Source organism: Lampris incognitus, chromosome 13 (genome assembly GCF_029633865.1).
Source record: "Lampris incognitus isolate fLamInc1 chromosome 13, fLamInc1.hap2, whole genome shotgun sequence".
NCBI classification, from domain to species: domain Eukaryota; kingdom Metazoa; phylum Chordata; class Actinopteri; order Lampriformes; family Lampridae; genus Lampris; species Lampris incognitus.
In genome coordinates, this window is record NC_079223.1 from 49657906 (window position 1) to 49679785 (window position 21880).

The 21880-nt window shown below is 47.7% G+C and overlaps 1 protein-coding gene across 1 annotated transcript in view; it reads left to right on the top strand.

The window, feature by feature from the left end:
• Positions 1-20732, top strand: part of kcnk18 (potassium channel, subfamily K, member 18) — a 68040-nt gene extending 47308 nt beyond the window's left edge. The window contains exon 3 of the mRNA XM_056292125.1: positions 19530-20732. Coding sequence (XP_056148100.1) covers positions 19530-20356 — 827 coding nt within the window. The 3' untranslated portion in view covers positions 20357-20732. The remainder of the gene's footprint in view (positions 1-19529) is intronic.
• Positions 20733-21880: the final 1148 nt, after the last annotated feature.

Consider the following 21880-nt stretch of genomic DNA (forward strand, 5'->3'; position numbering starts at 1 on the left):
GCGAGGTCGGGCCACTATATCAAGGCCTGCCCGACTCGCCCAAAAAGACCCGGCTCACTAGTGAGGGGTGTCCTAGTGAGTCTGACGACCCTTCCTCAGCCCCAGCCCAAGAAGGAGCACAACCACCTCTTTCCGGTCACTCTCACCTGGGGTAACCGCTCACTGTCTGTTGGTGCACTCCTGGATTCGGGGGCGGACGAGTGTTTGATGGACACCTCGCTGGCCCGGCAGGCCGGCATTCCACTCGTCCCCCTAGACACACCCCTCACAGCCCAAGCCCTAGATGGACGTTCACTAGGTAAAATCACACACAGCACTGCTTCCCTCACCCTCACTCTTTCGGGTAATCGCGTGGAAGCTATCCGTTTCTTGGTTTTGCGCGCCCCTGGTGTTGGGAAGACCGTGGTTGGAACGGCACGATCCCTACATCTCTTGGTCTACTGGGCGGATTTTGGGTTGGAGCGTTGTGTGTCATGCCAACTGCCTTCGCTCCGCCCACTTCCCGTCCAGCGGCCTCAGACCCGTGCCTCCTCCCACGGATCTCACTGGTGTTCCTTCCATTTATCACGATTTAGCCCCTGTATTTAGTAAAGAAAGTGCCCTAGATCTCTTTCCCGGGGCCGCCCTTCCCACCGGTCGGTTGTATAACCTCTCCGTCCCAGAGAAGGAGGCTATGCGCAATTATATCAGAGTCCCTGGCCTCAGGAATCATAAGGCCCTCGTCTTCCCCGGTGGCGGCGGGCTTCTTTTTTGTGGCAAAGGAGGGCAGCCTGAGGCCTTGCATAGATTATCGAATGTTAAATAATATCACGGTGAAAAATAAATACCCACTCCCCCTTATGAGTTCCACGTTCGAGCCACTCACTCACGCCACGGTGTTCACGAAGCTGGACCTGCGCAGCGCGTACCACCTGGTGCGCATCCGGGAAGGGGATGAATGGAAGACGGCCTTCAACACCCACCTAGGGCATTTCGAGTACCTCGTTATGCCCTTCGGCCTCACCAACGCCCCGGCCGTCTTCCAGGCATTGGTCAACGACGTGCTCCGGGACATGCTGAACACGTTCGCGGTGGTGTACCTGGATGACATACTCGTGTTCTCCAGGACTGAGGAGGAACACCACCAGCATGCCCGCCTGGTCCTCCAACGGCTGCTGGAGAACAGGCTATTCGTGAAAGCCGAGAAGTGCGTGTTCCACTCCGCCTCCGTGGAGTTCCTTGGCCACGTCGTGGAGAAGGGGCTCGTCCGCACTGACCCCAGGAAGACCCGAGCGGTGGAGGAATGGGCACGGCCCACCAACAGGACGCAACTCCAGCGCTTCCTGGGGTTTGCAAACTTCTACCGGCGCTTCATCAGGGGGTTCAGCCGTGTGGCCGCCCCCCTCACTGCACTCGCCTCCAACCTCCGCCCCTTCTCCTGGAACTCGGAGGCGGAAGCCGCCTTCTTGGCCCTGAAGAGGCTGTTCACAACGGCTCCGGTGCTCGCCCACCCGGACCCGTGCAGACAGTTCATCGTGGAGGTGGACGCATCGGAGCCGTCCTCTCCCAGCGGTCGGAGGAGGACCAGAAGATCCACCCGTGCGCCTTCTTCTCCCGGCGTTTCAGTCCTGCGGAGAAGAATTATGACATCGGCAACAGGGAGTTGCTGGCCGTCCACGCCGCCCTAGAGGAGTGGAGACACTGGCTGGAGGGAGCAGGGCAGCCGTTCATCGTATGGTCCGATCACAAAAACCTGACCTACGTACGGACGGCTAAGAGGCTCAACCCCAGGCAGGCGCGCTGGGCTCTCTTCTTCAGCCGGTTCGACTTCACCCTCACCTACCGCCCGGGCACCAAGAACGTCAGGGCAGACGCCCTCTCCCGTCTGTTTCCCGAGGGGTCCCCTGACGCCCCAGACACCATCCTTCCCCCGGCCCGGGTGGTGGGCGCCGTCACCTGGGCCATCGAATCAGTGGTGAGAAGGGCCCAGCGCGCCCATCCCGACCCAGGCAATGGACCCCGGAACCGGCTATTTGTGCCTCCCTCTGTCCGGCCCCAGGTGCTGGAGTGGGGCCACTCCAGCCATCTTGCCTGCCACCCCGGTGTCTACCGAACGGCGGCCTTCATCCGCAGGGGTTTCTGGTGGCCCACCATGGAGGCAGACACCAGAGAGTTCGTGGCAGCCTGCACCACCTGCGCCCGCAGCAAGGCTCTCCATCGCCCTCCAGCAGGTCTCCTGCGCCCCCTTCCTGTCCCCGGCCGACCTTGGTCCCACATTGCCTTGGACTTTGTAACTGGCCTCCCCGTGTCCCAAGGCAATGACACCATCCTGACCATTGTCGACCGGTTTTCCAAGGCCGTCCATTTTGTTGCCCTCACCAAACTCCCCTCTGCAGCCGAGACGGCGGACCTTCTCGTCTCCCATGTCGTCCGACCTCATGGGATTCCCCTGGACATTGTCTCTGACCGTGGTCCCCAGTTCACTTCGAAGGTATGGCAGGCCTTCTGTAAAGGGATTGGGGCCACGGTCAGCCTCTCCTCCGGGTATCACCCCCAGACCAATGGGCAGGCAGAGCGGGCCAATCAAGCCCTGGAGGCGGCTTTGCGTTGCGTTACCACCAGCAACCCCGCCTCCTGGAGCAAGTACCTGCCCTGGGTGGAGTACTCGCTCAACTCCATGGAGAGTTCGGCTACCGGTTTGTCCCCCTTCGAGTGTTCCCTGGGCTATCAACCCCCTCTGTTCCCCCATCAGGAGTTGGAGGTAGCGGTCCCGTCCACGAGGGCCCATCTCCGCCGATGTCGGCGCGTTTGGAAGACCGCCCGGGCCGCTATGTTGCAAGCTACAGAGCGGGCCCGGCGCAGCGCCAACCGGCGGAGAGTGCCGGCCCCAGCTTATCGACCTGGCCAGAGGGTATGCCTCCTGGCCCGGGACCTGCCCCTCCCTACCCTCAACCGGAAGCTGGCTCCCCGCTACGTCGGTCCCTACACCATCGACCGCATCGTCAACCCTTCGGCGGTGCGTCTCCATCTCCCTACCTCACTCAAGATCCATCCCGTCTTCCATGTCTCGCGCCTCAAACCGGTAGCCACCAGCCCCCTGTCTCCCCCTGTCCAAGCTCCTCCACCCCCCAGGGTCCTCGACGGTGGTGACATGGTCTGGGATGTCGACCAGCTGCTCGCCGTACGCCGCCGGGGGCGTGGGTACCAATACCTGGTGGACTGGGTTGGCTATGGGCCCGAGGACCGCAGCTGGGTTCCCCGGTCCTACCTGGCCGACCCCGCACTCCTGGAGGAGTTTTATCGGGCCCACCCCAACGCCATCGGACGGTCTCCCGTAGGAGGGGGGGGTCCTGTTGTGGTTACACCGCCCCGAGCTGCCTCCCCGGCACGTTCAAGCCACTCCCCCAGCTCGGACGTGCCGGAAACATCCGAGCGCTCGGCTCGCGCTCTGAGACGAGCACTGCACTGCACCAGGTGTTTGCCATCATCCATCAGGCACACCTGTGGCAATCAGGCAGCCTTCTACAAAAAGCCTCCCAGAACGTCTCTCAGTGCTTCGACGTACTGAACCCTGCGGTACAGTTCTGACAAGCCCTCCAGCGTTCCTTGCTTTCTGTTTATTCCCCAGTGTCTTATCTTCGTGTCTCTGTTTCCTCCCAAGACTCTCCCTCCGCGATTTCCACGGCTCCCCGCGTCTCCCTCGTCCCCAGCGACCTTCACGTTTCTCCCCGGACCTCTCCTGCGATCTCCCCCCCCTTGTCCCTCTATCTGGACCCCTCCTTTCGGACTCGACTTCTCGGACCTGGACTTTCTCGGACAACCCCTCTTGGATCACGGACTGGACTTTCTCGCCAGGTGCACGCACACTTCTTCAACACCTCCTGGTCATTTACATACCGCACCACACATTGGCTAAAAACACTCACACATAGTTATACACGCAAACCACGGGACACCACACATAGTTTATTCACACATCCCACTAACAGAACGCCTTTTTTCACCATACATTTCCCTCCCACAATAAAACCCCCCTTTGTAGACTTAGAAGTCATCTCGTGTCTGTCTGTCTTGGGTTTCGCCACACGGGTCAGGTTCTGGTGCGCGAGCATAACAGGGGGACCTGATGCTTGGGGTGGACCAACTTCTGGCGCAGCGTGTTTTGGGGTTTGAAAGCAACTGAGACGCGGTGTTTGGAAAATACGCGTCTCAACTGTTCTGACACTCCACCACATAGGGAATCACCGGTTCACCTTGCAGCTGTTGTCCTTCTCTCGGCTGGGGCACTGTTTGGGCGTCCTCCTGACTTTGACAAACGTCCAGTTAGGATAACCACACTTAACCAGGGCCTGTTTAATGTGGGATTTCTCCCCTTCCCCGGTCGGTTTCTGTGGGGTCGTTGTCAGCTCGGCATATGAAACCACTCATTGTTTTTGGTCGTTATGCCACGGTGGGGGTACCTGCAGTCAGTTGAGACTGAAAAGGTCACTTAGATGATGATGAAACGTTTTTCCAAATAAACGTTGTGTCCAGATGAACTGATTCAGCTTTCTTTGATTTACATTAACAATGTTTTTGCATCCTTCCAGCACCTGTCAGACTGTTTTTTCCGCTTCCTGAAGAACAATTTTCAAGACACTTACACGTCCGTAGCTGTACATCCCCCCATATCTTCCACGGATTTCCCAGAGGATTCTCTTCTTGATGATTGTTTTGACTCCGTCTCCATCTCTGAAAGGGTCTATCTCTAGAATCTACAGTCAGATTCATAACTTAAACGTAGTCACTTGATTTGGTGAAGTTATTATGGGAGACATGTTTGAGGGAGGAAATATCGTGTGAAGTTTGAGGAGAGTTTGTGGGAGGAGTACAGAGCTCCTTTATTTGTGCGAAGCATGGTTTGATATAACGGTGCTCTGCACTGAGGCTCGCCTGTCCAAGATTTACAAGGATGTCTCCATGATCTGTGACAGATGTCGTCAGGCCCCTGACAATCCTAAAACATGTGCTCTGGCTCTGTCCATTCCTGTTCAACGTCTGGACAATGATTTTTAATACTTTGTCTGGGGTGTCAGTCACTTTGCCCTCTTTCTCATGATCCCAAAAGAATATAATTGTCGTGGGGCGTCCGGGTGGCGTCGCGGTCTATTCAGTTGCCTACAAGGGGATTCGAACCGGCAATCCCCGTGTTACCCCCGGCTTGGTCGGGCGTTCCTATAGACACAATTTGGCCGTGTCTGCGGGTGGGAAGCGGATCCTGGTCGCTACACTAGCGCCTCATCTGGTCGGTCGGGCGCCTGTTCGGGGAGGAGGGGGAACTGGGGAGAATAGCGTGATCCTCCCACGTGCTAGACCCCCTGGTGAAACTCCTCACTGTCAGGTGAAAAGAAGCGGCTGGTGACTCCACATGTATGGGAGGAGACAGAGGGGGTGGAACAGTGATCAGGACGACTCGGAAGAGTGGGGTAATTGGCCAAGTGCAATTGGGGAGAAAAGGGGGGGGGGACTATGAATGCCTTCACCTCTTTGGAATCAGGAGGCTGCTTCAAATGACGTGGAACTCTGCTGCACCCCGTCTCATACACATCGGATTCTTCTCGTACTATACTTCCTCAGGTCTGAGAAAATAAGGCTTTCCCTCCAAGGACGGTCCCACGCAACTGTCAAGGTCTGGAGCCCCTTTCTCAAGTACATCAAGAGTACCAAGTGTTGTGATATTCCAACATGATGAATTAATTGTGGAAGGGTAAGGTTGGGCAATGTGAGTTTTTCTTTTTCTTCCGTCTGTTTTGTTTTGCTTTGTTTGAATGCGGAGAGAAACAACATCGGTGTGCTGCTGAACGTCCTCATCATGTGTTTCCATTGTTTTCCAGCTCACTGTTTTCCTGCTGGTATGTGTGTGTATGATACTGTCCTGCTGGTATGTGTGTGTGTATGATACTGTCCTGCTGGTATGTGTGTGTGTATAATACTGTCCTGCTGGTATGTGTGTGTATGATACTGTCCTGCTGGTATGTGTGTGTGTATGATACTGTCCTGCTGGTATGTGTGTGTATAATACTGTCCTGCTGGAATGTGTGTGTATAATACTGTCCTGCTGGTATGTGTGTGTGTGATACTGTCCTGCTGGTATGTGTGTGTATAATACTGTCCTGCTGGTATGTGTGTGTATAATACTGTCCTGCTGGTATGTGTGTGTATGATACTGTCCTGCTGGAATGTGTGTGTGTATGATACTGTCCTGCTGGAATGTGTGTGTATGATATTGTCCTGCTGGTATGTGTGTGTGTATGATACTGTCCTGCTGGAATGTGTGTGTATAATACTGTCCTGCTGGTATGTGTGTGTATAATACTGTCCTGCTGGTATGTGTGTGTATGATATTGTCCTGCTGGTATGTGTGTGTATAATACTGTCCTGCTGGAATGTGTGTGTATAATACTGTCCTGCTGGTATGTGTGTGTATAATACTGTCCTGCTGGAATGTGTGTGTATAATACTGTCCTGCTGGTATGTGTGTGTATGATACTGTCCTGCTGGAATGTGTGTGTATAATACTGTCCTGCTGGAATGTGTGTGTATAATACTGTCCTGCTGGAATGTGTGTGTGTGTGTATGATACTGTCCTGCTGGAATGTGTGTGTATGATACTGTCCTGCTGGAATGTGTGTGTATGATACTGTCCTGCTGGAATGTGTGTGTATGATACTGTCCTGCTGGAATGTGTGTGTGTATGATACTGTCCTGCTGGAATGTGTGTGTGTGTATGATACTGTCCTGCTGGAATGTGTGTGTGTATGATACTGTCCTGCTGGAATGTGTGTGTGTGTGTATGATACTGTCCTGCTGGAATGTGTGTGTATAATACTGTCCTGCTGGAATGTGTGTGTGTATGATACTGTCCTGCTGGTATGTGTGTGTGTGTATGATACTGTCCTGCTGGAATGTGTGTGTGTATGATACTGTCCTGCTGGAATGTGTGTGTGTGTGTATGATACTGTCCTGCTGGAATGTGTGTGTATAATACTGTCCTGCTGGAATGTGTGTGTGTATGATACTGTCCTGCTGGTATGTGTGTGTGTGTATGATACTGTCCTGCTGGAATGTGTGTGTGTATGATACTGTCCTGCTGGAATGTGTGTGTGTATGATACTGTCCTGCTGGTATGTGTGTGTGTATGATACTGTCCTGCTGGTATGTGTGTGTGTGTATGATACTGTCCTGCTGGAATGTGTGTGTGTATGATACTGTCCTGCTGGTATGTGTGTGTGTGTATGATACTGTCCTGCTGGAATGTGTGTGTGTATGATACTGTCCTGCTGGAATGTGTGTGTGTGTGTATGATACTGTCCTGCTGGAATATGTGTGTGTGTGTATGATATTGTCCTGCTGGAATGTGTGTGTGTATGATACTGTCCTGCTGGTATGTGTGTGTGTGATATTGTCTTGCTGGTATGTGTGTGTATGATACTGTCCTGCTGATATGTGTGTGTGATATTGTCTTGCTGGTATGTGTGTGTATGATACTGTCCTGCTGGTATGTGTGTGTGTATGATACTGTCCTGCTGGTATGTGTGTGTATGATACTGTCTTGCTGATATGTGTGTGTATGATACTGTCCTGCTGGTATGTGTGTGTATAATACTGTCCTGCTGGTATGTGTGTGTGTATGATATTGTCCTGCTGGAATGTGTGTGTGATATTGTCTTGCTGGTATGTGTGTGTGTATGATACTGTCCTGCTGGTATGTGTGTGTATGATACTGTCCTGCTGGTATGTGTGTGTGTATGATATTGTCCTGCTGGAATGTGTGTGTGATATTGTCTTGCTGGTATGTGTGTGTGTATGATACTGTCTTGCTGATATGTGTGTGTATGATACTGTCCTGCTGGTATGTGTGTGTGTATGATATTGTCCTGCTGGAATGTGTGTGTGATATTGTCTTGCTGGTATGTGTGTGTGTATGATACTGTCCTGCTGGTATGTGTGTGTATGATACTGTCCTGCTGGTATGTGTGTGTGTATGATACTGTCCTGCTGATATGTGTGTGTATGATACTGTCCTGCTGGTATGTGTGTGTGTATGATATTGTCCTGCTGGAATGTGTGTGTGTATGATACTGTCCTGCTGGTATGTGTGTGTATGATATTGTCCTGCTGGTATGTGTGTGTATGATACTGTCCTGCTGGTATGTGTGTGTATGATACTGTCCTGCTGATATGTGTGTGTATGATACTGTCCTGCTGATATGTGTGTGTGATATTGTCCTGCTGGTATGTGTGTGTGTATGATATTGTCCTGCTGGTATGTGTGTGTATGATACTGTCCTGCTGGAATGTGTGTGTATAATACTGTCCTGCTGGTATGTGTGTGTATGATACTGTCCTGCTGGAATGTGTGTGTATAATACTGTCCTGCTGGAATGTGTGTGTATGATACTGTCCTGCTGGAATGTGTGTGTGTGTGTATGATACTGTCCTGCTGGAATGTGTGTGTATGATACTGTCCTGCTGGAATGTGTGTGTATGATACTGTCCTGCTGGAATGTGTGTGTATGATACTGTCCTGCTGGAATGTGTGTGTGTATGATACTGTCCTGCTGGAATGTGTGTGTGTGTATGATACTGTCCTGCTGGAATGTGTGTGTGTATGATACTGTCCTGCTGGAATGTGTGTGTGTGTATGATACTGTCCTGCTGATATGTGTGTGTATGATATTGTCCTGCTGGTATGTGTGTGTGTATGATATTGTCCTGCTGGTATGTGTGTGTATAATACTGTCCTGCTGGTATGTGTGTGTGATATTGTCTTGCTGGTATGTGTGTGTATGATACTGTCCTGCAGGTATGTGTGTGTGTATGATACTGTCCTGCTGGTATGTGTGTGTATGATATTGTCCTGCTGGTATGTGTGTGTATGATATTATCCTGCTGGTATGTGTGTGTGTATGATATTATCCTGCTGGTATGTGTGTGTATGATACTGTCCTGCTGGTAAGTGTGTGTGTATGATATTGTCCTGCTGGTAAGTGTGTGTGTATGATACTGTCCTGCTGGAATGTGTGTGTGTATGATACTGTCCTGCTGGTATGTGTGTGTATGATACTGTCCTGCTGGTATGTGTGTGTATGATATTGTCCTGCTGGTATGTGTGTGTGTGATATTGTCTTGCTGGTATGTGTGTGTATGATACTGTCCTGCTGATATGTGTGTGTATGATACTGTCCTGCTGATATGTGTGTGTGATATTGTCCTGCTGGTATGTGTGTGTGTATGATATTGTCCTGCTGGTATGTGTGTGTATAATACTGTCCTGCTGGTATGTGTGTATGATATTGTCCTGCTGGTATGTGTGTGTATGATACTGTCCTGCTGGTATGTGTGTGTGATATTGTCTTGCTGGTATGTGTGTGTATGATACTGTCCTGCAGGTATGTGTGTGTGTATGATACTGTCCTGCTGGTATGTGTGTGTATGATATTGTCCTGCTGGTATGTGTGTGTATGATATTATCCTGCTGGTATGTGTGTGTATGATACTGTCCTGCTGGTAAGTGTGTGTGTATGATACTGTCCTGCTGGAATGTGTGTGTGTGTGATACTGTCCTGCTGGTATGTGTGTGTATGATATTGTCCTGCTGGTATGTGTGTGTGTGTGATACTGTCCTGCTGGAATGTGTGTGTATGATATTATCCTGCAGGTATGTGTGTGTATGATATTGTCCTGCTGGTATGTGTGTGTGTGTGATACTGTCCTGCTGGAATGTGTGTGTGTGTGATACTGTCCTGCTGGTATGTGTGTGTGTGTGATACTGTCCTGCTGGTATGTGTGTGTGTATGATACTGTCCTGCTGGTATGTGTGTGTATGATACTGTCCTGCTGGTATGTGTGTGTATGATATTATCCTGCAGGTATGTGTGTGTGTATGATACTGTCCTGCTGGTATGTGTGTGTATGATATTGTCCTGCTGGTATGTGTGTGTATGATACTGTCCTGCTGGTAAGTGTGTGTGTATGATACTGTCCTGCTGGTAAGTGTGTGTATGATATTCTCCTGCTGGTATGTGTGTGTATGATACTGTCCTGCTGGAATGTGTGTGTGTATGATACTGTCCTGCTTGTATGTGTGTGTATGATATTATCCTGCTGGTATGTGTGTGTATGATACTGTCCTGCTGGTAAGTGTGTGTGTATGATACTGTCCTGCTGGAATGTGTGTGTGTATGATACTGTCCTGCTGGTATGTGTGTGTGTATGATACTGTCCTGCTGGTAAGTGTGTGTGTGATATTGTCCTGCTGGTATGTGTGTGTATGATACTGTCCTGCTGGTAAGTGTGTGTGTATGATACTGTCCTGCTGGTAAGTGTGTGTATGATACTGTCCTGCTGGTAAGTGTGTGTATGATATTCTCCTGCTGGTATGTGTGTGTATGATACTGTCCTGCTGGAATGTGTGTGTGTATGATATTGTCCTGCTGGTATGTGTGTGTATGATACTATCCTGCTGGTATGTGTGTGTATGATATTATCCTGCTGGTATGTGTGTGTATGATACTGTCCTGCTGGTAAGTGTGTGTGTATGATACTGTCCTGCTGGAATGTGTGTGTGTATGATATTGTCCTGCTGGTATGTGTGTGTATGATACTGTCCTGCTGGAATGTGTGTGTGTATGATATTGTCTTGCTGGTATGTGTGTGTGTATGATATTGTCCTGCTGGTATGTGTGTGTATGATATTATCCTGCTGGTATGTGTGTGTATGATATTGTCTTGCTGGTATGTGTGTGTGTATGATATTGTCTTGCTGGTATGTGTGTGTGTATGATATTGTCTTGCTGGTATGTGTGTGTATGATACTGTCCTGCTGGAATGTGTGTGTGTGATATTGTCTTGCTGGTATGTGTGTGTGTGTATGATACTGTCCTGCTGGAATGTGTGTGTGTATGATACTGTCCTGCTGGAATGTGTGTGTATGATATTGTCTTGCTGGTATGTGTGTGTGTATGATACTGTCCTGCTGGTATGTGTGTGTGTATGATATTGTCCTGCTGGTATGTGTGTGTGTATGATATTGTCCTGCTGGTATGTGTGTGTATGATACTGTCCTGCTGGTATGTGTGTGTATGATACTGTCCTGCTGGTATGTGTGTGTGATATTGTCTTGCTGGTATGTGTGTGTATGATACTGTCCTGCTGGTATGTGTGTGTATGATATTGTCCTGCTGGTATGTGTGTGTATGATACTGTCCTGCTGATATGTGTGTGTGATATTGTCCTGCTGGTATGTGTGTGTATGATACTGTCCTGCTGGTATGTGTGTGTGTATGATATTGTCCTGCTGGTATGTGTGTGTGTGATATTGTCTTGCTGGTATGTGTGTGTGTATGATACTGTCCTGCTGGTATGTGTGTGTATGATATTGTCTTGCTGGTATGTGTGTGTGTATGATACTGTCCTGCTGGTATGTGTGTGTGTATGATATTGTCCTGCTGGTATGTGTGTGTATGATACTGTCCTGCTGGTATGTGTGTGTGTATGATATTGTCATGCTGGTATGTGTGTGTATGATACTGTCCTGCTGGTATGTGTGTGTGTATGATATTGTCATGCTGGTATGTGTGTGTATGATATTGTCATGCTGGTATGTGTGTGTATGATATTGTCCTGCTGGTATGTGTGTGTATGATATTGTCCTGCTGGTATGTGTGTGTATGATATTGTCATGCTGGTATGTGTGTGTATGATATTGTCATGCTGGTATGTGTGTGTGTATGATACTGTCCTGCTGGTATGTGTGTGTATAATATTATCCTGCTGGTATGTGTTTGTGATATTGTCCTGCTGGTATGTGTGTGTGTATGATATTGTCATGCTGGTATGTGTGTGTATGATATTGTCATGCTGGTATGTGTGTGTATGATACTGTCCTGCTGGTATGTGTGTGTGTGTGATATTGTCCTGCTGGTATGTGTGTGTGTATGATATTGTCTTGCTGGTATGTGTGTGTATGATATTATCCTGCTGGTATGTGTGTGTATGATACTGTCCTGCTGGTATGTGTGTGTGTGTGATATTGTCATGCTGGTATGTGTGTGTATGATATTGTCATGCTGGTATGTGTGTGTGTATGATACTGTCATGCTGGTATGTGTGTGTATAATATTGTCCTGCTGGTATGTGTTTGTGATATTGTCCTGCTGGTATGTGTGTGTGTATGATATTGTCATGCTGGTATGTGTGTGTATGATATTGTCCTGCTGGTATGTGTGTGTGTATGATATTGTCCTGCTGGTATGTGTGTGTGTATGATATTGTCCTGCTGGTATGTGTGTGTATGATATTGTCCTGCTGGTATGTGTGTGTGTATGATATTGTCCTGCTGGTATGTGTGTGTGTATGATACTGTCCTGCTGGTATGTGTGTGTATGATATTGTCATGCTGGTATGTGTGTGTGTATGATACTGTCCTGCTGATATGTGTGTGTGATATTGTCTTGCTGGTATGTGTGTGTATGATACTGTCCTGCTGGTATGTGTGTGTGTGATATTGTCTTGCTGGTATGTGTGTGTATGATACTGTCCTGCTGATATGTGTGTGTGATATTGTCTTGCTGGTATGTGTGTGTATGATACTGTCCTGCTGGTATGTGTGTGTGTATGATATTGTCCTGCTGGTATGTGTGTGTATGATACTGTCTTGCTGATATGTGTGTGTATGATACTGTCCTGCTGGTATGTGTGTGTGTATGATATTGTCCTGCTGGTATGTGTGTGTATGATACTGTCTTGCTGATATGTGTGTGTATGATACTGTCCTGCTGGTATGTGTGTGTATAATACTGTCCTGCTGGTATGTGTGTGTGATATTGTCTTGCTGGTATGTGTGTGTGTATGATACTGTCCTGCTGGTATGTGTGTGTGATACTGTCCTGCTGGTATGTGTGTGTATGATACTGTCCTGCTGGTATGTGTGTGTGTGATATTGTCTTGCTGGTATGTGTGTGTGTATGATACTGTCCTGCTGGTATGTGTGTGTGTATGATACTGTCCTGCTGGTATGTGTGTGTGTATGATATTGTCCTGCTGGAATGTGTGTGTGTATGATACTGTCCTGCTGGTATGTGTGTGTGATATTGTCTTGCTGGTATGTGTGTGTGTATGATACTGTCCTGCTGGTATGTGTGTGTGTATGATACTGTCCTGCTGGTATGTGTGTGTATGATACTGTCCTGCTGGTATGTGTGTGTATGATATTGTCCTGCTGGTATGTGTGTGTATGATACTGTCCTGCTGGTATGTGTGTGTATAATACTGTCCTGCTGGTATGTGTGTGTGTATGATACTGTCCTGCTGGTATGTGTGTGTGTATGATATTGTCCTGCTGGTATGTGTGTGTATGATACTGTCCTGCTGGTATGTGTGTGTGTATGATACTGTCCTGCTGGTATGTGTGTGTATGATACTGTCCTGCTGGTATGTGTGTGTGTATGATATTGTCCTGCTGGTATGTGTGTGTATGATATTGTCCTGCTGGAATGTGTGTGTGTATGATACTGTCCTGCTGGTATGTGTGTGTATAATACTGTCCTGCTGGTATGTGTGTGTGATATTGTCTTGCTGGTATGTGTGTGTGTATGATACTGTCCTGCTGGTATGTGTGTGTGTATGATACTGTCCTGCTGATATGTGTGTGTATGATACTGTCCTGCTGGTATGTGTGTGTGTATGATATTGTCCTGCTGGAATGTGTGTGTGTATGATACTGTCCTGCTGGTATGTGTGTGTATGATATTGTCCTGCTGGTATGTGTGTGTGTGATATTGTCTTGCTGGTATGTGTGTGTATGATACTGTCCTGCTGATATGTGTGTGTATGATACTGTCCTGCTGATATGTGTGTGTGATATTGTCCTGCTGGTATGTGTGTGTGTATGATATTGTCCTGCTGGTATGTGTGTGTATAATACTGTCCTGCTGGTATGTGTGTGTGATATTGTCTTGCTGGTATGTGTGTGTATGATACTGTCCTGCAGGTATGTGTGTGTGTATGATACTGTCCTGCTGGTATGTGTGTGTATGATATTATCCTGCTGGTATGTGTGTGTATGATACTGTCCTGCTGGTAAGTGTGTGTGTATGATACTGTCCTGCTGGAATGTGTGTGTGTATGATACTGTCCTGCTGGTATGTGTGTGTATGATACTGTCCTGCTGGTATGTGTGTGTATGATATTGTCCTGCTGGTATGTGTGTGTGTGATATTGTCTTGCTGGTATGTGTGTGTATGATACTGTCCTGCTGATATGTGTGTGTATGATACTGTCCTGCTGATATGTGTGTGTATGATACTGTCCTGCTGATATGTGTGTGTGATATTGTCCTGCTGGTATGTGTGTGTGTATGATATTGTCCTGCTGGTATGTGTGTGTGTGTGATATTGTCCTGCTGGTATGTGTGTGTGTATGATATTGTCCTGCTGGTATGTGTGTGTATAATACTGTCCTGCTGGTATGTGTGTATGATATTGTCCTGCTGGTATGTGTGTGTGATATTGTCTTGCTGGTATGTGTGTGTATGATACTGTCCTGCAGGTATGTGTGTGTGTATGATACTGTCCTGCTGGTATGTGTGTGTATGATATTGTCCTGCTGGTATGTGTGTGTATGATATTATCCTGCTGGTATGTGTGTGTATGATACTGTCCTGCTGGTAAGTGTGTGTGTATGATACTGTCCTGCTGGAATGTGTGTGTGTATGATATTGTCCTGCTGGTATGTGTGTGTGTGTGATACTGTCCTGCTGGTATGTGTGTGTATGATATTGTCCTGCTGGTATGTGTGTGTGTGTGATACTGTCCTGCTGGTATGTGTGTGTGTATGATACTGTCCTGCTGGTATGTGTGTGTATGATACTGTCCTGCTGGTATGTGTGTGTATGATATTATCCTGCAGGTATGTGTGTGTGTATGATACTGTCCTGCTGGTATGTGTGTGTATGATATTGTCCTGCTGGTATGTGTGTGTATGATACTGTCCTGCTGGTAAGTGTGTGTGTATGATACTGTCCTGCTGGTAAGTGTGTGTGTATGATACTGTCCTGCTGGTAAGTGTGTGTATGATATTCTCCTGCTGGTATGTGTGTGTATGATACTGTCCTGCTGGAATGTGTGTGTGTATGATATTGTCCTGCTGGTATGTGTGTGTATGATACTATCCTGCTGGTATGTGTGTGTATGATATTATCCTGCTGGTATGTGTGTGTATGATACTGTCCTGCTGGTAAGTGTGTGTGTATGATATTGTCCTGCTGGTATGTGTGTGTATGATATTGTCCTGCTGGTATGTGTGTGTATGATACTGTCCTGCTGGTATGTGTGTGTATGATACTGTCCTGCTGGTATGTGTGTGTGTATGATACTGTCCTGCTGGTATGTGTGTGTGTATGATACTGTCCTGCTGGTATGTGTGTGTGTATAATACTGTCCTGCTGGAAAGTGTGTGTGTATGATACTGTCCTAATGGTATGTGTGTGTGTATGATACTGTCCTGCTGGAATGTGTGTGTGTATGATACTGTCCTGCTGGAATGTGTGTGTGTGATATTGTCCTGCTGGTATGTGTGTGTGTGATATTGTCCTGCTGGTATGTGTGTGTGTATGATACTGTCCTGCTGGTATGTGTGTGTATGATACTGTCCTGCTGGTATGTGTGTGTGTGATATTGTCCTGCTGGTATGTGTGTGTGTATGATACTGTCCTGCTGGTATGTGTGTGTGTATGATATTGTCCTGCTGGTATGTGTGTGTATGATACTGTCCTGCTGGTATGTGTGTGTATGATACTGTCCTGCTGGAATGTGTGTGTGTATGATATTGTCTTGCTGGTATGTGTGTGTGTATGATATTGTCCTGCTGGTATGTGTGTGTATGATATTATCCTGCTGGTATGTGTGTGTATGATATTGTCTTGCTGGTATGTGTGTGTGTATGATATTGTCTTGCTGGTATGTGTGTGTGTATGATATTGTCTTGCTGGTATGTGTGTGTATGATACTGTCCTGCTGGAATGTGTGTGTGTGATATTGTCTTGCTGGTATGTGTGTGTGTGTATGATACTGTCCTGCTGGAATGTGTGTGTGTATGATACTGTCCTGCTGGAATGTGTGTGTGTATGATACTGTCCTGCTGGTATGTGTGTGTGTATGATATTGTCCTGCTGGTATGTGTGTGTATGATACTGTCCTGCTGGTATGTGTGTGTATGATACTGTCCTGCTGGTATGTGTGTGTGATATTGTCTTGCTGGTATGTGTGTGTGTATGATATTGTCCTGCTGGTATGTGTGTGTATGATACTGTCCTGCTGGTATGTGTGTGTGTATGATATTGTCCTGCTGGTATGTGTGTGTATGATATTGTCTTGCTGGTATGTGTGTGTGTATGATACTGTCCTGCTGGTATGTGTGTGTGTGATATTGTCTTGCTGGTATGTGTGTGTGTGATATTGTCTTGCTGGTATGTGTGTGTGTATGATACTGTCCTGCTGGTATGTGTGTGTATGATATTGTCTTGCTGGTATGTGTGTGTGTATGATACTGTCCTGCTGGTATGTGTGTGTGTATGATATTGTCCTGCTGGTATGTGTGTGTATGATACTGTCCTGCTGGTATGTGTGTGTGTATGATATTGTCATGCTGGTATGTGTGTGTATGATACTGTCCTGCTGGTATGTGTGTGTGTATGATATTGTCATGCTGGTATGTGTGTGTATGATATTGTCATGCTGGTATGTGTGTGTATAATACTGTCCTGCTGGTATGTGTGTGTGTATGATATTGTCCTGCTGGTATGTGTGTGTATGATACTGTCCTGCTGGTATGTGTGTGTGTATGATATTGTCATGCTGGTATGTGTGTGTATGATACTGTCCTGCTGGTATGTGTGTGTGTATGATATTGTCATGCTGGTATGTGTGTGTATGATATTGTCATGCTGGTATGTGTGTGTATGATATTGTCCTGCTGGTATGTGTGTGTATGATATTGTCCTGCTGGTATGTGTGTGTATGATATTGTCATGCTGGTATGTGTGTGTATGATATTGTCATGCTGGTATGTGTGTGTGTATGATACTGTCCTGCTGGTATGTGTGTGTATAATATTATCCTGCTGGTATGTGTTTGTGATATTGTCCTGCTGGTATGTGTGTGTGTATGATATTGTCATGCTGGTATGTGTGTGTATGATATTGTCATGCTGGTATGTGTGTGTATGATACTGTCCTGCTGGTATGTGTGTGTGTGTGATATTGTCCTGCTGGTATGTGTGTGTGTATGATATTGTCTTGCTGGTATGTGTGTGTATGATATTATCCTGCTGGTATGTGTGTGTATGATACTGTCCTGCTGGTATGTGTGTGTGTGTGATATTGTCATGCTGGTATGTGTGTGTATGATATTGTCATGCTGGTATGTGTGTGTGTATGATACTGTCATGCTGGTATGTGTGTGTATAATATTGTCCTGCTGGTATGTGTTTGTGATATTGTCCTGCTGGTATGTGTGTGTGTATGATATTGTCATGCTGGTATGTGTGTGTATGATATTGTCCTGCTGGTATGTGTGTGTGTATGATATTGTCCTGCTGGTATGTGTGTGTGTATGATATTGTCCTGCTGGTATGTGTGTGTATGATATTGTCCTGCTGGTATGTGTGTGTGTATGATATTGTCCTGCTGGTATGTGTGTGTGTATGATACTGTCCTGCTGGTATGTGTGTGTATGATATTGTCATGCTGGTATGTGTGTGTGTATGATACTGTCCTGCTGGTATGTGTGTGTATAATATTATCCTGCTGGTATGTGTTTGTGATATTGTCCTGCTGGTATGTCTGTGTATAATATTGTCATGCTGGTATGTGTGTGTGTATGATATTGTTCTGGCTTTAGCAGGTTCGGTGCCCACTTCCTTATAAAAAAAACAAAAACATCTTTGTTCTCTGATGGAACATCACAAAAGGCAGTTGTATTTGTTCGTCACGTAAATGCTACATAATCCTGCCGAACCCAATAAAAAAAGACTTTTTTTAAAAAAGAGCAGCCCAATTCCTGAAGCTCCAGACGAACTGTTCTTGTGCTGACTTTGCTTCCAGAGTCAGGTTGGAACTGGGTAGTGGGCGCTGCAACCGAGGAGGGACGGTTTCTCTGCGTTGCGCCTCAGCACCTCGGTGGGCCCTGTGGTGTCGCGTGTCCTACCTCTTAGAGGCTGAGCTGTCAGTGGTCCGACATGTTCCACTCACGATAACAGACTTTAAGTTGACTGGGGCAGATCTAGCGGGGCAGAAATGGGACGAACTGACTTGTTGGACATCCGATGACAGTCACATTGAAGGTCACTGAGCTCTTCAGTACGACCTATTCTACTGCCGGTGGACTGCATTTTATATAGTGCTCTTCTAGCTGGAACAGCCACGCACAACATTTCACAGTTAAGTAATGCCTCACACACACACACACACACACATACACAAATACACACACACACACACCGATGGCGTTGTCAACAATGCAAAGTAACAACCGGCTCATCGGGAGCAGTTAGGGTTTGGTGTCTTGCTCAGGGACACCTTAACATTTTTTGGGAGGGGGTTCCCCCATTTTCTCTCCAATTGTACCCAGCCAATTACCCCACTCTTCCGAGCCGTCCCGGTCGCTGCTCCACCCCCTCTTCCGGTCCGGGGAGGGCTGCAGACTACCACATGCCTCCTCCCATACATGTGGAGTCACCAGCCGCTTCTTTTCACCTGACAGTGAGGAGTTTCACCAGGGGGACGTAGCACGTGGGAGGATCACGCTATTCCCCCCCGGAACAGGCGCCCCGACCGACCAGAGGAGGCGCTAGTGCAGCGACCAGGACATGTGCTCACATCCGACTGTCCTCGAGCAGACACGGACAGTTGTGTCTGTAGAGACGCCCGACCAAGCCGGAAGTAACACGAGGATTCATACCAGAGATCCCGTGTTGGTAGGCAACGGAATAGACCGCTACGCTACCCGGACGCCCCCCCCCCCCCGCATCACCACCACCTCCTCAACATTTTTAACAGGCGGAGCCAAGGATCGAACCAGCGGACCTCCAGTCACCTGACTCCCGCCCCTGCCAATGTTTGTGCAAGGAGATTGCATGGCTGTATGCTCCGTTCCACGCACCTGTTAGCCAGGCATGTGGCTGAACTAGCCACACCCACTAACTGGAAGGGGGGTCCACATACTTTTGGCCATGTAGTGTGGATTTAGGAAATTGGTGTCATGAGAAAAGTTGCATACCCTAACTACTGATGTTTTTTCATGCACATCTACTACTACTACTACTACTACTACTACTACTCCTACCACTACTAATACTAATACTACTTTCGGCTGCTCCCGTTAGGGGTCGCCACAGCGGATCATCCGTTTCCATTTCTTAATGGAAACGAGCTTGTTTCTTTTTCATGCACATACACTGTTTATTTTATAACTTGACAGACCTAAAGATTATTTTCTGACTTGTTATTGCAGGTTATGGGGAGATCTACCCGGTGACCCTACCAGGCAAGGTGGTATGTATCTTATATGCCATGGTGGGAATTCCCCTCATGCTTCTGGTCATCAGTGATGTAGGAGACATCCTCGCCATGCTGCTGTCCCAGGCTTACCTCCACCTCCATTCCCTTTGCCATCGATTCCGGTCCCCAAGACTTTTCCCAGCCAAGGTGGAGAATTCGGCCCCCCGGGCACTAGAGGACGGCACCTTTGTCTTCAGCCATGACGTGGAGGTGCACAAGCCCATAGACATCCGCCAAGTTCTGCACAGCCAGGCAGACGTGAAGCACAAGTCGCTCCAACTGCAAAACAACAAAGAGATCTTTGAGAAGATTCTCACCCGGGAGAACTTCCTCACACAGGGCCCACTGATCAGGTCTTGCTCCTGCCCTGCCCTGGACAGCCTGCCACAGCCGCCGAAGGGCTACTCCATGTGGGATTTCAGCGGCATAGGTGACGATATGGAACAACTGAATGTGCCCTTTGTGCTGATTCTCATTGTGGTGTTCACCTACATTCTCTTCGGTGGACTGATTCTCCCAGTCTGGGAAACCGAGTTCAAGGACTTTGACCCTTTCTACTTCTGTTTTATCACACTCACTACCATTGGCTTCGGGGATATTGTGCCCAAGCACCCCAAGTACTTCATGCTCACCTCTCTTTTCATTATCGCCGGCATGGCCATCATGTCGATGGCTTTCAAACTGGGTCAGTCGCGCATCGTCAGCTGCTATCACCAGTGCATCCAATTCATGAGCAGAGGAAAGGTGAAGACCTTCCAAAATGCAGAGGACAACAGCTAAATATACAGCTTTGCAGCACGTCACACAGGTCACAGTGGCCCATTTACGGGAGTCGGTGTCATGGTAATGTGGGACTTTTGTGTTAAGCATGAGCAAAAAATTAAACATTGTGCATGCAACTGAAGCTTTTGTCCAGTGGCGCTGACAAGTGACCAGAATCATGTATCTCAAGAAGAATGTAGAAATCTGTGTAGTCGGATGTTCTGTCAGAAGGTCGGCCTTCAGTTGTACTATAGATGAGCTGTAGATGTACTATATTACTACATGTACTGTATAGTACTACCCTAAATCACTATGTCCTGCTCTATGGTTTTCAAACTACTGTCAGTTTACTAATAATAATAAATTTTTATTTGTGGGCGCCTTTCAGAGCACTCAAGGTCACCTAACAGAACACAGTCAAAAACCAGCGTGACTTTATAAAGTACTTAATGCCACAGTTTCAGCATTACATTACGCAAGTATTGTTTCATTTGTATTGACTACCACTACCACTACTTTCGGCTGCTCCCGTTAGGGGGCGCCACAGTGGATCATCCGTTTCCATCTCTTCCTGTCCTCTGCATCTTCCTCTGTCACACCAGCCACCTGCATGTCCTCCCTCACCACATCCATAAACCTCCTCTTTGGCCTTCCTCTTCTCCTCTTCCCTGGCAGCTCCATATTCAGCATCCTTCTCCCAGTATACCCAGCATCTCTCCTCCACACATGTCCAAACCATCTCAGTCTTGCCTCTCTTGCTTTGTCTCCAAACCGTCCAACCTGAGCGGTCCCTCTAATATACTCGTTCCTAATCCTGTCCTTCTTCATCACTCCCAGTGAAAATCTTATCACCTTCATCTCTGCCACCTCCAGCTCCACCTCCTGTCTTTTCATCAGTGCCACTGTCGCCAAACCATATAACATAGCTGGTCTCACTACCATCTTGTAAACCTTCCCTTTAACTCTTGCTGGTACCCTTCTGTCTCCACCCACTCCACCCTGCCTGCACTCTCTTCTTCACCTCTCTTCCGCACTCCCCGTTACTTTGGACAGTTGGCCCCAAGTATTTAAACTCCTCCACCTTCGTCACCTCCACTCCTTGCATCCTCACCATTCCACTGTCCTCCCTCTCATTCACCCATAGGTACTCCATCTTGCTCCTACTGACTTTCATTCCTCTTCTCTCCAGTGCATACCTCCACCTCTCCAGGCTCTCCTCCACCTGCACCCTACTCTCACTACACATCACAATGTCATCCGCAAACATCATCGTCCACGGAGACGTTCTGTTGACTAAAACAGGATATATTTTGCAGCACTAAGTTTGCCTTTTTTAAGAGTTAGCTCATTCTTCATTTGCTCACACACGAAAAATCACTACTATGATAAACGTACTGCTACGTTGATACTCTAAGTTAAAGTACTGATTAGGAAAGTTACTCCGGTAAGAGTAAATGATTGTCTTAGTGAGAAACTACTTGAGTCGTTACTTAGTGAATTACTTTTGTTCTTTTCATGTTGACAGAATAACGAAGCCGTTGC